Genomic DNA, 16,454 nt, shown 5'->3' on the forward strand with positions numbered 1-16,454 from the left:
ATTAACTACATATTACACTGTTTGTTACATTTTATAGATACGCGTAGCCTTGAGTTAATACTAAACAAATAGTATTAGTCCTTCAACTTTTGTTATACAGACAGTCGGGCTGTAGTATAAGTGGCAAAGTTTTATAATGTGACCAAAAACTAAAACTCTTTTTTTCCATACCACAAGTATGAATATCAAATAGTATTTCAATTGATTTTCTACATAAAAAGATTGAAATATAAACTGAGATAATATGAAAATACCACGTGAATCATCAAGGTGTCTCACACTTGCCCACTGAAAAATCTTATTCCAACTTTAATGACATCTTTCTCTCGACAAGTGTAGCTACTCAATGTGGCATTAATACATGCTTCAATAATATATCATATATTATTTAATCTTCACTACTTTTTACCAAACATAATTTTACTAATATTACCGGTATATAACAGATTGTTACTTCATTGTTTGCTCTATGTTTGTTGGCGTTAGAAAATCAAGCGCCCTACGTTCAGCTGTTGACGTCTTGTTTTGTTTATTTTTGTAATAGTATAAATAAATTTTAAAGTCATTAGAGTAACGGTCTGGAAACGTGAATAAAACTAATATTATCATACGAAATCCCTATATAACAGCAATGTAGGTGAGTAGAAATGTTCGATCAAAGTAATTCATCATTCTACACCTTGTGATTCTATATACAGTTTTTAGGTTATGTTTATGTTTGTTCAAAGTATGTTGTGCGGAAATACAGTTCTAACTAAAATACAAGACTATGTGACAGTGAAGAAATAATTCCGAACGAAGTCTCAAAACAAAACCTATTGGTTGTTCCAAATCGTATGGAATCAAACCAGTGTTTTCACACAGAAGTTATACAACATTCTGATCATGTATAGCGTGCAATACCTTTTAATTAGTATTTAACACTTGCCTTAACTATACAACTAGAACCTTATTTTATTGTAATATTCCAGAACAAGTATGCCACCCTACCGTGATAAAGATGGATGTGTAGACTACAGAAGGCAGACTCGTACTAAACAAAATGTTTACGAATGTCCTCCTCCCCCACCAGGTAATTAACTAATACAAATGTTACTATTGTATCGTTACTACGTGTATTATTGTGGTACCAAAACTATGTTACATAATATTCTTATACACAAATATTATTAATACTATACCGATACTATTACTATTAATACCGATATATTAATACTATTAATTCTACCAAAGGTTACAGGATTTTCCATTGTTCAGTGATACTCTAAATCAGTAACACTACGTGTCGAGATCTACAATTTGATATTTTCCTCGGGTGATACCTAGCCTAACACGTAATACAACATAGGATACAATACACCATATTTACTAAAACAAACGTTAATTAAACTAAACTAAAGAATAGAAGTACCAACCACTGAAAACAGTAATCTATATACAATTGTTAGTGGTTGGCAGTAACCTGTATACAGTTATCAGTGGTTGGTTAATGAGTGCAGATTCAGATTGTGACTTGTATTTTCCATTTTAATTTTAATTATTAGTGTTTGTTTAGCATGTTTTAGAGATAGACTGGATCACACTGACAGTCAACACGTTTGTTGTGAGTCTTGATTTACTTATGCTTGTCACAACTCTTTGGTATTTGTTTTTATTATAATCTAAATAGCAGTTATTCACCTAAGGAGGTGTTCCGATTGCAGATTTCACAACGTAGTGGTTCTGACGTCTTTCAACACTGAACGATAGCAAATAAATGTCCAAAACCCCTCTTATTTCCACAACCCTTTCATCGTTTAAAACTAACTTAAAACAAATAAATCATTCTTGTGTTTACTTACCAAAAAAACACAATCCTAAGCACAATCTTATTAAATTTATCCTTGTGTATAGGATATTGTGTATCCTTGTGATTAGTATAGGATAAATTAGTGTGACATGTTAGTACTTGAATGTTCTGAATATTGACTCCCTGACTCTCAATACCTACCTGTGATATATTTGTCCACGATTTCCTACGGATTGTAGCGATTGGCGACACGAAGTGTGCACATTGCGTGGCCAGTCACATGCATATATTACGGTATGCAAATACAGACGCAGTTTGTGTTACCCTATCTTTACATTGCAGTCTGTTTGGTAATGCTTGTCAACAAGTTTAAAAGTTTCCCATGTTCGCTTACTAAATGGCTCAAGTGGACTTCAATGTTTATTCTAAGACTGTCTATGGGAAAAGTATAGATCAATCGTGTTATTTAAATAATGCACGAACAAGTAGACGCTAACAAACGGCGACGCGAGGATATATTGATTTTGTAGCATTTGATTTAGAGGTATGGACTAATGCCAACAGTAACGATGAACACTACCTCTTCATGACACTTTTGAGGTGCTCAGAAAATACCGACCCTCTCTGATAGCAACAAACTTAACCGTGTTTTACTTAAAACCCACTAAAATCAGTGCTAATTTTTATAGAATGTTAAAAAGATACCTTAGAAAATTAAAACCTCAACTTCCATGCTGAAAAATGATTTCTGAGAAAGGATATACTGTAGGTAATAGCGCAAGAACATTTTCATCAGAGATAATTAAACCCTCCCTATAAACTGCTGTGTAGGTAGCAGGAATAAACTTATATAAAAGCTGTGAAAAGTTTAAAAAAGTCGGTGTACAAATCAATCCACAGAATGCCAACGCGATGTTATAATTTGGACTGATGAATTCATTCAATGCAGAATTTTAAAGTTACTACAATAAAAACAACCTGTGGTAGAAAACATTTCCCCAAACTGTTCTATCGTGGTTACTAGTTAGTATAATTTAATTAAACTGTACAAGTAAGTGAACACGTCAGTTACTTCTCGTAGGTGTAAGCAATTGGTGTAATTCCAACTTGCTTTTTCAGAAAAATACTATTATTACTAGTGTGATTACATATATATCTGCAGATTAATACATATAAATGTAATACACACTTAAAGGCAGCATTACATGTAATTTATTTCTTTCAATTATGCTAAAATAAAGATTATTCTATTTAATATTTACGTAGAAAGTAAAATTTCAAAATGTTTTTGAAATATAAAATTGTATATAAATTATGTCACAGCAATTATAATAAACAAAAAAATGACCAGATATCATATTTCTTTATTTAGGATTGATAGCCAAAATCTATTTTTGAAGCCAGGTACTCAATCTGCATCATTATAAAATACTGGATTCTCAGTGCCTCAAATGCCATTTCATAAAATTATGGAGATATGTACGAAAATTATACGGTTATCTTAGTTGTTAAGATTGTAATTTATAATATTATATAATAATAAAAATTTGCCAGTTGAAAAATTCAAAAATACTCTCGCCAAAACGTTCTTTTCATGAAAATTAATTTTCCAGTTGTCACACGCCATCAGGTTCACTTGGGCGCTAATCACTCTGCATCCAACTCATTGCGCTATTAGATGATATTTTTCGGGATACATAAATTCGCAGGGTTTCATCAGTTTTTTATGGATTTTAACGGGTTAAGGTAGAAGTGAGTGTTCCAATTAATTATAAATACTATTTGTAAGAAGATTAATGACACACTTGATTACTTTGTTAATTAATGAATTGTGTTGCAGAGGTGCTACAGTGCAGTATATGCGGAACAGCCGAGTGCGAAGGCTCCAACATCTGGAACAGTGTTCCATTCGTCTCGTATTCAACGATGTTCGGGCCCACCCTGTTCGATATACTGATACATGTACTGAACCTGCTGCCGCTCTCCGTCATATGCTGGTTGGGTATCGGACACCACAAGAAATGCTGTGCCGGTTTGTTTTTTCTATACTATGATACACTTAGAATGCTTTAATCCAGTAGCTGTACAACAATTTCTTTTACAGGAAAATTAATCAGTAAATTAAAGATTTCGAATTTGTGATAAGCTACTGTCTATGGATCCACTAACTAAAACTTGTTATGCACAGAAATTATTTACTATGGTTTAACACTCGTTTTAGAAACATCTATCTACATGCACAAAATTCTAAACATTGTAGCTACCGGAACTTTAATAATTTTCGTCCAAACCTAGTATGACAATTTTTTTAACTCATCTATATATTACTAGTGTAAGGAAGAAACGGTATCAATTAAATTAAATTAATACAATTGAAATTTTGAATAATTTTACCTTAGCTATATAATGTTTTAAGAAGAATCCTACGAAATGCAATTCAATCGTAGTATACATATGTTAGTAGTATAAGTTGTTTTAAATTGATTGCGAGGGAACAGGTTATTCTGGAATAGTTAACTAAACGGGTTCCTTGCAAATTAAATCCTTGAAAACCATTATAATAAATTTTCAAGTAAAGAGTATGCGAAAATCCGAAAGTCTGAGGGTTGATTATCGAGTTTTTTACGATCTGAATAATATATATTGACTGCAGATGTAAAAATCAATTTTTATTTTCATATTGACTTATACAATAAATTAAGGGTTATTTTGGAATGATTAATTCTAATGTTATTATTGTTATAGGTAAGGAACAAGTTCGATTATGTTTAATCTAAAGTTTTGGAAATTTTGATTTGTTTTAATGTTGGCTTGGAGCGCAGGAATATGACAGAAAAACTTATCATGTTACATACCAAACATAACCCTCAGTTTATTAAATTTAAATATAAAAATGTACATTTACACTCAGTACGGCGTTATAAGTATAATCCTATATTTTAGTAGTTTTCAAAACGAGAAAAGATAACAAGTGTTGTTTTCACCAAAGAGTTGTAAAGGTTATAAAGGCCTTAAAAATAATGAATATTTAAACTAAAAAAAGGCATGAAAATAATACGGCCTTCTCCAGACCTAAAGCTTTTAGCAAAATGTATATAAACATTCATTAAAATATTTTAAAAGTACTCTTAAAGATTGATTTAGTAGGATATTCTGTTTAATATTCTAGAAACATCCTATATAGGCCCTAATTATCTTATAAAATGATTATCAATATTAAGTTATTTTACAAAAACACGATTTTAAATATATGTAATGTAAGTCTTCAACAAGTGTATCTGTCTTTCAATTATGTTGAAATAAAGAGTATTTTATTTAATATTTTTGTAGAAAGTAAAATTTAAAAAGTGGGTTTGAAATATAAAATTGTACCTTTTCTAACCTAAACAAAATTGTAATGTAACTCTTTTTGAAACATTGTTCTTGAAGAGGCCAGTAGTATGTAAAACAGGAGCCGGTGAGAAACGTGTTTCTCCTTCCCTAACGTTTCCATCAAACGAGTGTTATTTTATTTGCAGAACTTGGGCAATAAATAAAATTGCTGAAACTATGAAAAAGTGTGTGAAAAAAGAAGTACACGTCTGCAGCTTTTCAAACTTTTCCAAACAACAATTTCAGTTTAAATCCTAGTTTTATTTTACGATAATAACTGATAATGAGACATGTATGAGATTGTGAACTTTCAAATAAATTACTACCGATGGGATTCAATATGTATGATATTTCCACATACATACTGGAAATTTTAATTGGTACTATGTGATTATTAACAATAACCTTGTTTCGTGTTCCAGTTAAACCTCCTGTCTTTAACTATGATCCGCTTAATGAAACTCCCAAGAAAAAGTATCAGGATCATCCAAAAGGAGAAGGGGTGAGCAAATAATAAACTTCATGAAGTAGCAACTATACAATTGAAATAATTAAAAAGGTAATAGGAATAAAGTTATAATAATTAATAAAATATCAATTACAAACTGTTGTTTCAAGTCTGTACGTAATTTACAATTTCGTCGTGAAAAACAAGATTCGGGTTTCACATCGCCGAAGACCATGAGTTCCCCACGCGAACATTGTGGACTCGCGCTCCCAAATTGGTTTAGATTCATGAATTTATGGTCTTGGTGTCTTGATACAATGCCTTTGTACTGCTATCAGGTCTGTTTTATCGTTCAAACTTGTGACCTGATGGTCAAAAGTAGAGGTTGAGGTGGCATTCCAGGACCTGGCTTGGTGTGCTGTCTCAACCCTTGCACTTGCGATATCGTGATCCGGGCTACCACCAGAAGGAGTGGATATTGTATCCAGCAAGTATTGCGTGGGAGTAATGACCACTGTAGAATTAGCAAATTGGTTTATGGAGGACGTGTATTTATCGTTATTTTTGATAATATACATCAAAAGTGTTCCTTAAACCAACATTCTTGGCCCGGAAAGCACGGCCCGAGAGAAGCAATTCAATTCCACCAGTGGAGCTTTGGCGATTTAACGATGTCACAGGTGCTAGAATTGGTGGGGTAGGAGATGAGGCCGTGTAGAGACTAGTGTTTCCTATGGGGCTCTGCCCTACGGGTTTCTAAGCTGAGATCAACGCCATTATTGGGTATGTTTGTTTTCGTCTGCAGTCTATCAACAGGGGAAGCATATATTACAGCCAGGTAGTTTTGAAAATTTTGGTCTACTGTTTTATCAGACCAAAACTTGTTCAGAATGGTTTTCTCGTAATTTTCTTTCTCGGCACCCCATCAGCATTACTATTTTATGGGTTTCCCAGAGGAGATCAAGAAAAATTAATAGATTGATGGGGCAAACTTGGGTTTAAGCATGATAGGACCTGAATTAGCTTGTAGAATAAAACTAACTTGGTCTTAATGTACACTGAAAACACAAGAGAACGTTACAGGGTTTAAATTTTTCTTCATTCATATTTCCATCCTAAAATTATATGACATCCTCATCATAATAGTCCTTGTTTAAAGTTTGTTTTCACCTGAAGAAGAGATCAGAGTACATATATCAAAATGTAGTGGTACTGAATTTCCGTATCACTAAAAGTTGGCAAATATCTGAAAAAAATCCTTCGCCTATGTTTATATTCTCGATTAGTGTATTAATCAGGGACACGGATATGTGTGGAACATCTGTTACAAAGTTACTGGTAGATTGTCGAGGGTCATCCAACTCAATACCAGGAAGATTGAAATATCCCACAATGATGACTATATAAAAGAGATGTCCTGTAGATATTGTATCTTCTATGGAGGACATAACACTGCTGCAACTGGAGACTGATTGTCGTGGAGGAATGGCATACGCCTCAAGCAAAAGTCTTTTAGTATCCATATACAAGGCTTCATTAATAAGATTATGGACATGCAAAATAAGGAGATAATTGAAGAAAAGATAATTGACGAGATGACTATAATTAAAGAGGTCACGATTTTAAATGTGCCTCTACGATCCTGCCATATTGTTATATGAATATTGTGTGAATATTGTAATAGTGATGGATAATTTCTTTCACTAATATATATTACTATATATTATATAGTAGTACTATATATAACACATAGTACACTCAGCAAAATAAATATTTTAAAGTGATTAAAGATAATGTTAGAGTTTTACAGATAACCAGCAAGTTCAAATTAAACACGTTTAAGTATTCGTTTGAAATCCACCAAGACAAAGTGATAAAATCTATTCTTACATACTAATAGATAGCTGACATTTCCAATAAATTAGATTTTCCTTTGTAAGTTTTGTACTGATTGACGTAAGTCTGATTGAATTTGTAAAGCACAAACTACACTAAAGTAATTTATTAATATTTACACAAAGTAACATTATTATCCTGTAAACTTTTATTTCTTTGAAGGTCATGGATTTATCCGAAATATTCCAGTATCGATAACAGTGTTTTTGTGCAATGTTTTAATAAATGTTTTAAAATCGTATTATTAAACATAGCAATAGGGTTTATTTCGATAAACACACATGCTATACATATTTTTATTTTAGTTATTGTCTAGTGGTTAGTTTTAATATTACCTTATCGTGATTTTGTAGTATAATTAACTTTGTTTCATACACCTATCGTCGAGTTCATTCTTAGCTGAATGTTTTTTCACGCAAATATTGTTGAAATCCCAGCAAAAATGTTTACGACAAATATGTACATATGCATACTTCTTTTTTAATTTTAAATTATTGTCGTATATAGGACGTGTAGACATATGTCTCATGATGTCGTATTTTGTCCTATATGCGAACGTAGATTATTAGAAAGAATTTTTACTGTTTTTAAAAGATATTTTAAAATTGTTATTAAACAGTTGTGCCGAATGGAAAAGTGTGCTTTGTCTTTCCTTCCTATAATTTATACATTTTCGATAGATAAGTTGGTATTTTAGATACTAGACTCAATACATAAAAATCTATTGCGCTAAAACGAAAACATCAGGTTTACGGTATTGTGTTTTTTAAACAAATTGTGTGTAATACATTTGGATAATCCTTCCTGTATGAGTTCATAAATATGTTTGATAATCATTTAATCAGGTGTATGATGATTATTATATCTTGATTTAGAATTGTTGTAGTGGAAATGAGCAGGCTGAAGAAATAGTTTTAAGGTTTGTTTGGTGTTATAACATATAGAATGAGACAAATTTTGGAAAAGTTATTTGGTACTATGCATTTGAGGTCACCGGAATTTTTCAATGTAATAGATCTGTGGTCCACTCTGAAATCCAAAATTCCCCACCTCAAACCACCACGAGATAGTACGTTGAGGAAATTTTGGAACATCACTGATGACTTATGTATTTCGTATGTACCGTGTAAAACACTGCTATTTAAGTGAGTCATGTAAAATAGCTATAAATATAAGTGTTGTCTAATTTTGGGAAACAATGTAGTTAACAGACATAGGATGTTTCGTCATACATTTTTACGTCTTCCATGCAGAATGTTAATTTGCCATTGAAGGCGAGACTCCGTCTCATCCAGTGAACACAAAAAAATCACTGAGGGCTATTAACGTACTCTATTAAAAAAAATAAGCCGAACACAATCAACCTAGATTTAATTCTACAATTGTCAGTTAATAAAAAACGAGATTGTGAAACAAAGAAGCAAACATAAGACTGTGTTATAAACGAGTATATGTGAAGGTTGGACCTTGTGTGTCTTTTATCTCTTTTGTTTCTGATTATCACAATTTACTTTCGTCAGGTTTCTTAATCAACGTTTATGTTTCTAGCCTACTGGCTTTTGCATTCCCACGGAATTTTGTCCTATAAATCACTTCAGAAAATATACTACGACGATAATTCTAATCTATTATTTGTGACTCGTGTGTAATGTTGACAGTCGAATGACAGCCTATCCGGTTGGATGCACGACGAATATCTGTCCTTGGCCAAGGAGCTCGCGGACCTGAGGAAGCTGACATGTGAGCGAAGAGACGAGGACGACCCGGACAACCGGGACTTGCTGCAGGCCCGCAACTACGTGCTGGACCGCCTGGCCGAGATGCTGGCTAAGCGGGAGGAGATCGAGAGGAGGTAGGGCTGACTACGAATCGTTTACTTCATTCCAGTTTTTAAATCATTCATAGAGTTGTTTTGGTTTGCCTTTTTAAATAAACTATGTTTATGAATATTTATAAAACATATAAAAAATGTATAAAATATTAAAACATTTTCCTTTCACAAAACTCCTCGAAAGGGAAGTATTAGACAGCGTTGTTGTGTGTTTTACACTGGTAATCTTCGAGATCTAAACTCGATTTGTTCCTTTATAAACATTTTATTTCCTTTTTATGAATTCTAATTTTATACTGCAGTATTTGGTAAATTTGGGAATTTCTTAAATTTCCTTCAAACACCCTAAAAAATTTTCCTTGAGGGTGTATAAATCAGTGTTTTACTACTAGTGTCTGAATCTATAGCCTGATTACTGCTTTGTGTGGGACAATCATTTAGCGCTTTGCTGGGGTGCCTTTTTAGTTTTGTCAACGTAGTTGGTTTGTATAAAACATTGTTATTTATGTTAGATAAGTCTTTAAAATAAAAATTGTACCAAATATGTTTCTGCACTTCAAAAAACAAAACATAAACAGGATTGCAAATCAGACCAAAACATAATAATATATTGGACCTTGATAATAAATATGAAAATAAATGTAATGACAATAAACTGGAATGTTTACAAGTATTTAAATCTATTAATGCTAATTATTTTAATTATTATCATTTGGTGGTGTCAATAAAACTTTATAGAGACGCATTGAATGTTTAATATAATTTATAACGTCCAATATTTTCATGTGTGATTGATAAGTAGACAGTGAAAATTTAAGAAAATTCTCTTACAATAGTAAAGTTTTCGTTAATTTAACCTTTAAATTTATAATAGCTATCTAAAATTAGCAATTTAAAATTAGTATTTTTGTTGAAAATATGTTTTATTTCGTTTTACGGGTAAACTGAAGTTTGAATAAGTTCGATTTCGTATAAGTATAAGCAAAGAATGGGATTTATTTTCAATATATAAAACATAACTATAGAATGATGAGGAATCGTGGAGTACGCTACTAGATTTGAGATTACTTAAAATAAGAAACTCTTCAATTTAAGTACAATTTTTTAAATCAATACACAATGTTAATGTTAAATAATATTTGTATGAAAATGTACCGTAACAGTACGAAGCTTAACCTGCGGTCCACTGTTGTAACTATTACTCACGTCAAATCAACCTAACAGAGTAGAAACATAAAGTATGAAAATATGACTATTACAGTGTAAGTGGAACAATTTTATAAAGAGACGAAAGGAAAACCAAATCCACAACTCTTTGTATCCAAATAAACAGGGTTATTATAAATTCCGATATAAAATATATAAATTCATTGAGATTCGAAATAACGTTTTTTACATTGGGTTTTACTCATTTTGCAGTTCATTTATAGATTTCTAGTGGATGGGGTAAATTTTGAGATACATGATAAAATAAAACAACGCGAAAATAGGTGTAATGTGTGTTATTAGCTGAGCATAAATTAAGGCGAAAAAAAAAGTACTTTGGATAAGAACTTTGATGGGCAATTGCATACAACTAGGTCCATACAGTATAAATGTGTCCCCAAAGGTAGACATGGTAATTATTAAACTGTTATCCGGTTAAAGATCTAATATAAGATTTTACACTGCACTTTTGTAATTAATATTATTGGCCGAGCACAGCAGAACCAGTCACTCGAGTGGCTGGGAAAAATGACATTTGCCTGTCTGACAATCCGCTCGTTATTTCGAGAACAAACTGACATGCAGACTTTTATCGCTGTAGAAATTTAACCCAATTCTTCATTTCTATGTAAGCAACACCGAGATCGATGATGGTGCATGCCACTCCACGGTGTTTGACTGAGCGTTAGTGAACATTTTATATTGGTCTTATGGGGAACCATGATGTCAACTAGAAAATCCCACAGTAAATAAATTTGTAAACAGATTGAATACAATGACATTTTAACATGTGACATATTAAAACATGTACCCTGACTATCAGAATAAGATGAGCTAAAAACTGAAAATTTCTGCATGCAACTTCATCGAAGCCTGTTATGTAACGCGTGATGTGGCGTACTCCTGTCTTGTAGAATACTTGATAGCTAATGGAATTGGCAGTAACAAGTTACGCCAGCGCCGTCATTAATCGTCAAGATTTGTTTATGCACTTGGGAGGCAATCAGTATTAACCCGAACAGATGGTTTCTCTGTGTTTTCACTATTTCAGAAAAAAATCCGGTAGACCACGAGGGAACTCTGCACTTTGCCTTAATCTATACAATCTAAAAGTCTGGTTATTAATATTTACGAATACTAAATAATTAGTAATATTAATATAAATTATTAATATTTGGAATACATACAACTACAGTGGAACATTAATATATCGAACCTCATTATATCGAATTCCTTAGTAATCGAATTTCCCTTTGAAAGTGTTGTTTACTCGAATGCTTCTTTTACCGCTATATATATGGAAGGTATAACGTGAATAACCTCAATATTTTGAATTTTCACCTTTAATTTTACATACTGTTAACACTTATCGAAGTTTCAGTTTATCAACGCAACAAACCGAAGTACAGTATAAAGTTAATCTTAATCTTATAGAAACTGTGGAGGCAGGGAATTAGAAAAAAGTGACATTCCATTTTGGTATGCCAGCAAATACTTTCTCGACCATATTGAATAATTGATAAATGTTTTCAGATTGTTAACCACTATACATCGAAGTCTGTACCGCAGTCTTGATATATCAAACCTCATTATATCAAAATTTTTGATATATGGAACCTTTTTATTTCCCTTGAGGTTGTATATGTAAGTTTAAATTTATATATTGGGCCTTAAGGGACAAGTTTAAACAGTTTTCAAGAAATTAAACACACTATTTTTTTTCTTCTTCTCTAATTGTTAGCTCTAGGCTAGTAGGCTTCGGGAAATCCCACGCCGCCTCAATGTACCATTTGTTTCTTGACGTAGGAGTCTTGTAAGGATCTAGGTTATCTTCTCGCTAAGGGTCCATCAGGCTTCCTAGGTTGAAGCACCTTATCCAGGTTACATTTAAGTTACCAATATGCAGATAGTTACTTTGTTTTAAATAAATTTCTTAATTGAGTTCAGAAATTGAAGTAATTCTTTAAAAATCTCTAAATCGTTTGACTGCAGAATTTTAGTTAAGTTTTGAACATTCATCCCATACTTATTCTTTATTAATTTTAAACCTTGGCTTCTAGCATGGTCATATGCAGGGCACGTAAAAGAGATATGTTCCAAAGTTTCACTATGACCTAAAGTACATCTCAGACATAGCGGAGTGAAATACTGACCAATAGTATATAGGTTTTTATTTATATTGGCGTGACCAAATCTTAGTCTTAGAATGTTGATTATTTCCCATCTTTTCATTTCAACATTTTTGAACCATGTATATTTTGGTATCGTTACAACCACCTCTTTATACCATCGAGCTTTATCTACTCCTATAAACAGATCGTTAGTTTTTGAGAAGTATAATTGTTTTTGGTACGCTTTGAAACCATCTATGGATATATGTAATTGTTCTATTTTAGTGCCATCTTTGATTGCCTCTTTTGCTAATTTGTCAGCTTTTTCATTACCTGTAACACCTATGTGACTTGGAATCCACGGCAGGACAATATTTTTCTTTGATTCTAATATTTTGAATATTATTGAGAAGATTAGATTTTGTTTCGATAAACCTTCGAAGCCGTTTTCTATAGCGGTTACTGCTGCCTGCGAGTCTGTTAATATAACAAAATCATTAAAGTCTAAATTATTTATATATTCAATACATTTTAAAATTGCTATTAGTTCGGCTGTATAACTAGACGAATACGGGTTTAAAGAGTATTGACCTGATATATTGAGCAGCGGAATATAAAAGGCAGACCCCGTGCCATCTTTTGTTTTTGAACTATCTGTGAAAACACACAGATAGTCTTTGTATGTTGTGTTAAGTTTCTGTCTTATTGCCTGCAAAATAACTTTTTCATTTTGAAGATTCTTATTAATTGTACACTCATTGTTATCTGTTATATTTATACTGGTGCTAGGTTTTTCAATACTGCCAATCATAAAAAGAGGTTCTTTAAAATCCCATTGATTTTTAGGTTCTTCATTAATAGAGAAATTAGGGTTCAACTGAGAAATGTTTTTAAATGATTGTAAAAATAAAGGTATCTTCTTCTTTTCCCAATACTGCATATCCATATATGTCGAGTTTAAGTACATCAAACCTAAATAAGCAGGATGTTTACATTGAGTAATAATCTTGTAGATTAATCTTTCAGTTAACATATTTCTTCTTAGACTTAAAGGTATTATTGCTGCTTCTGCTTGCAAAGCTATAATGGGGGTAGATTTGAATGCTCCAAGTGCAATTCTTAATGCTTGATTTTGAACATTGTCTAGTTTATTCAATTCAACTTTAGCAATGTGTCCATAAAGAAAGCAACTGTAAATCTGGAGTACAAACTCTGGATGCGCTCCACTTGTTCTGAAACTAATTGATTTCAATATATTTAAATCCTTTAGGCATTGTTGCAATATTTTATTAATATGAGTCTTGAAAGTAAGCTTATTATCTATAAACATACCCAGAATTTTCATTGTATCAACTAGAGATAATCGGTGTTCCTTTATAAAGTATTGTAGGTCAGGATCAACAACTCTTTTTCTGGAAAAGATAATTATACTACTTTTCTGTGCATTGAATTCCATGAGTAACATTTCAAAATATGTAACTAGATTGCGTATGGCTTGCTGCATTTGCGTGTGTACTACATCATAATGTTTATTTGAAGAATATGGCAGAATATCGTCAGCATACTGTAGAGATTTAATATGTGTCGGCAAAAACGAATTTATGTCTGATATGTATAAGGAGAATAACAAAGGACTAAGAACACAACCTTGAGGTAAACCACTGTTACTAACTCTAGTGCAGGTAAACCTAGAATCAATGAAGCTTAAGTGCCTGTTGATAAGCCAGTTGTGGCAACAAACCAAGAATTTAGGTGGAATACCTAAATTAGACATTTTATTTATCAGTGCTGGTATAAAAACATTATCATAGGCACAGGATATGTCCAATGATGTAGCAACAGTAGTTTCTTTATACGACAGTAGAAATATGGCTAGAACATTAAAAACATAAATATCAACATAGATAACAAAAATAAAGAATTATTGCAGTAGAATATTAACATATGATTTGATTTTTATTCGTTTTGTTTACCAAGTCATCTCAAATTCAATCCACTTGGAAATTTTGATTTGGTGTCAAGCGAATAGGCTTGATCCATGGTTCTTAGGTTCTTTGTACTTAAATTTTGTAATGTTTTTCTTATTCGTTTCCCCGAATACATTTCTTTGACATTTAAATTATAAATCAAGCCATGTGCCACTACCGGTCGCTCTCCCTTTTTATGTTTAGGCTACATGCATAACTGTGCCGTATAATTCTTTTTCTCACAGAATTTATTGTTGACCCCATGTAACCTTTAGGGAATAACTTGCATTGCATTTGGTAAATAATATTGTTTTATTCACAAGATAAGTCTTCAAATATTTTGTAAAATTTTTGTGTAGCACTACTTGTAAATGTTTTGGAAGTGGAGCACGTGTTGCATACTAAACACCTGAGTTTGTTGCAAGGATGTGATCCAGCTGGTTATGTTTTATTTTATATATATATTCATGATAAGCTTTTATGACCTCGAATTCATAATAATAATATTAAATTTATATTCTTAGTCCACAACTTATAGTCTAAGGTTGGTAACATTTTAGACTACTAAATGCTACAATGAATAGGCAATGATAAACTGTGTTGATAATTAGCAATTAATAGAATTCTATGTAAATTGTAAACTTATAGGTAATTAGGACGTACAAATCTAACCTTCATAAGTTTCCGGTTGTATTGCAAGTGATGCTAATTGTTTATCATACCCTACCATCTTGTTTCAGGATGAAGAAAAAGAAGCAGAAGAGTCAGAGCTGACGTCACCGCAAACCCTGGACCACCAACGAGACGGAGCGACTTCACCTATTAAATTTATTATCTGTCAAAATATACTGGTCGAGGGAAAAATTAAATTTTGTCTTTATTTGTTTTACGGTGAACTAATATAACATTCTATTCAGCACCATCCAAAATAACCCAGATATGTAGCTTTAGAAATACGTACGTTAACTAATTTACCGTGGTTGTCACATTGCATATTTAAGAGTTTTGTAAATTCTTGTGCCCCAAAAGTAGAGAAACATGGAATTTATTTGAGTTCTTAATGTCCAGAAACAATGGAATGTGAAGAAATCAATTCGACATTACAATAAATAGTTGTAGTGTAACAACAATCAGAAGTAAATGTTTTCCAAACAAACTTTAATAACATACATAATTTGTTTTCTTTCCTTTCTTTGGAAGTGTAGATTTTGATTTAGTCTTTCAGCATAGTATGTTATTTCAAAAATTGTGTAAACTCACAAACACGATGAGCATTGAATAATGAGATCAGTTTTGGTGGAATTAGTTTCTCTTTGGTTGCCATATACTTCTTACCAAGAAATTTGTCAAATATTTTACTGGTTATAAATGCCTATCAAAACTTTAACGTTTGGTTAATGGTTGTTCGATTATTGTATTAATGTAACTATACGAGTATATTGTAAGTATAAATTATTAAAAATATGTTTCGATACGAGTGTAATTATACAGGAGTAACATCGTTATTACATAATACTGTACATATCATATATATTCCAGCTAAATTTCATTCCTTCTTCTCGATAAAGTACTCAGAGTTTGTGGAATCTAAATAAATAATATTTATTTAAAACCAAACATTTAAATTTCTCAATCTAAGTTCGTTTTACTAGTCAAATTGCACATTGTGCGTAGTTTTAAGTTGGAAATGTGTTTGCAAAATTTGCTAGCAAACACGTGCTACTGTAATCTCAAGGATTACAGACACTAGGAGTGATGACAAAAAGTAAAACGTTTGATGTTTTGTGTACGTGGGGGGGGGGGCGTAACAGCAAGTGTAAAGAGATTTGAATGC

General features: G+C 32.0%; 1 protein-coding gene across 1 annotated transcript; it reads left to right on the top strand.

Annotated features, from left to right (window-relative positions):
* Positions 1 to 503: 503 nt before the first annotated feature.
* Positions 504 to 15,516, top strand: LOC124363904. Its single transcript, XM_046819177.1, has 6 exons — positions 504 to 637; positions 972 to 1,072; positions 3,630 to 3,821; positions 5,584 to 5,663; positions 9,164 to 9,357; positions 15,361 to 15,516. The coding sequence occupies exons 2-6, from the start codon at positions 979 to 981 to the stop codon at positions 15,392 to 15,394; spliced, it is 594 nt and encodes a 197-aa protein (XP_046675133.1). The 5' UTR covers positions 504 to 637; positions 972 to 978; the 3' UTR covers positions 15,395 to 15,516.
* Positions 15,517 to 16,454: the final 938 nt, after the last annotated feature.

Source organism: Homalodisca vitripennis, chromosome 5 (assembly GCF_021130785.1).
Source record: "Homalodisca vitripennis isolate AUS2020 chromosome 5, UT_GWSS_2.1, whole genome shotgun sequence".
NCBI lineage: Eukaryota > Metazoa > Arthropoda > Insecta > Hemiptera > Cicadellidae > Homalodisca > Homalodisca vitripennis.

Bases quoted from the DNA above. Each gene is read 5' to 3' on its own strand.
- LOC124363904 (XM_046819177.1), top strand. From the start codon at position 979: ATGCCACCCTACCGTGATAAAGATGGATGTGTAGACTACAGAAGGCAG. The intron at 1,073-3,629 runs GTAATTAACTAA...ATTGTGTTGCAG, and splicing joins ATGTCCTCCTCCCCCACCAG to AGGTGCTACAGTGCAGTATA. The intron at 9,358-15,360 runs GTAGGGCTGACT...ATCTTGTTTCAG, and splicing joins CGGGAGGAGATCGAGAGGAG to GATGAAGAAAAAGAAGCAGA.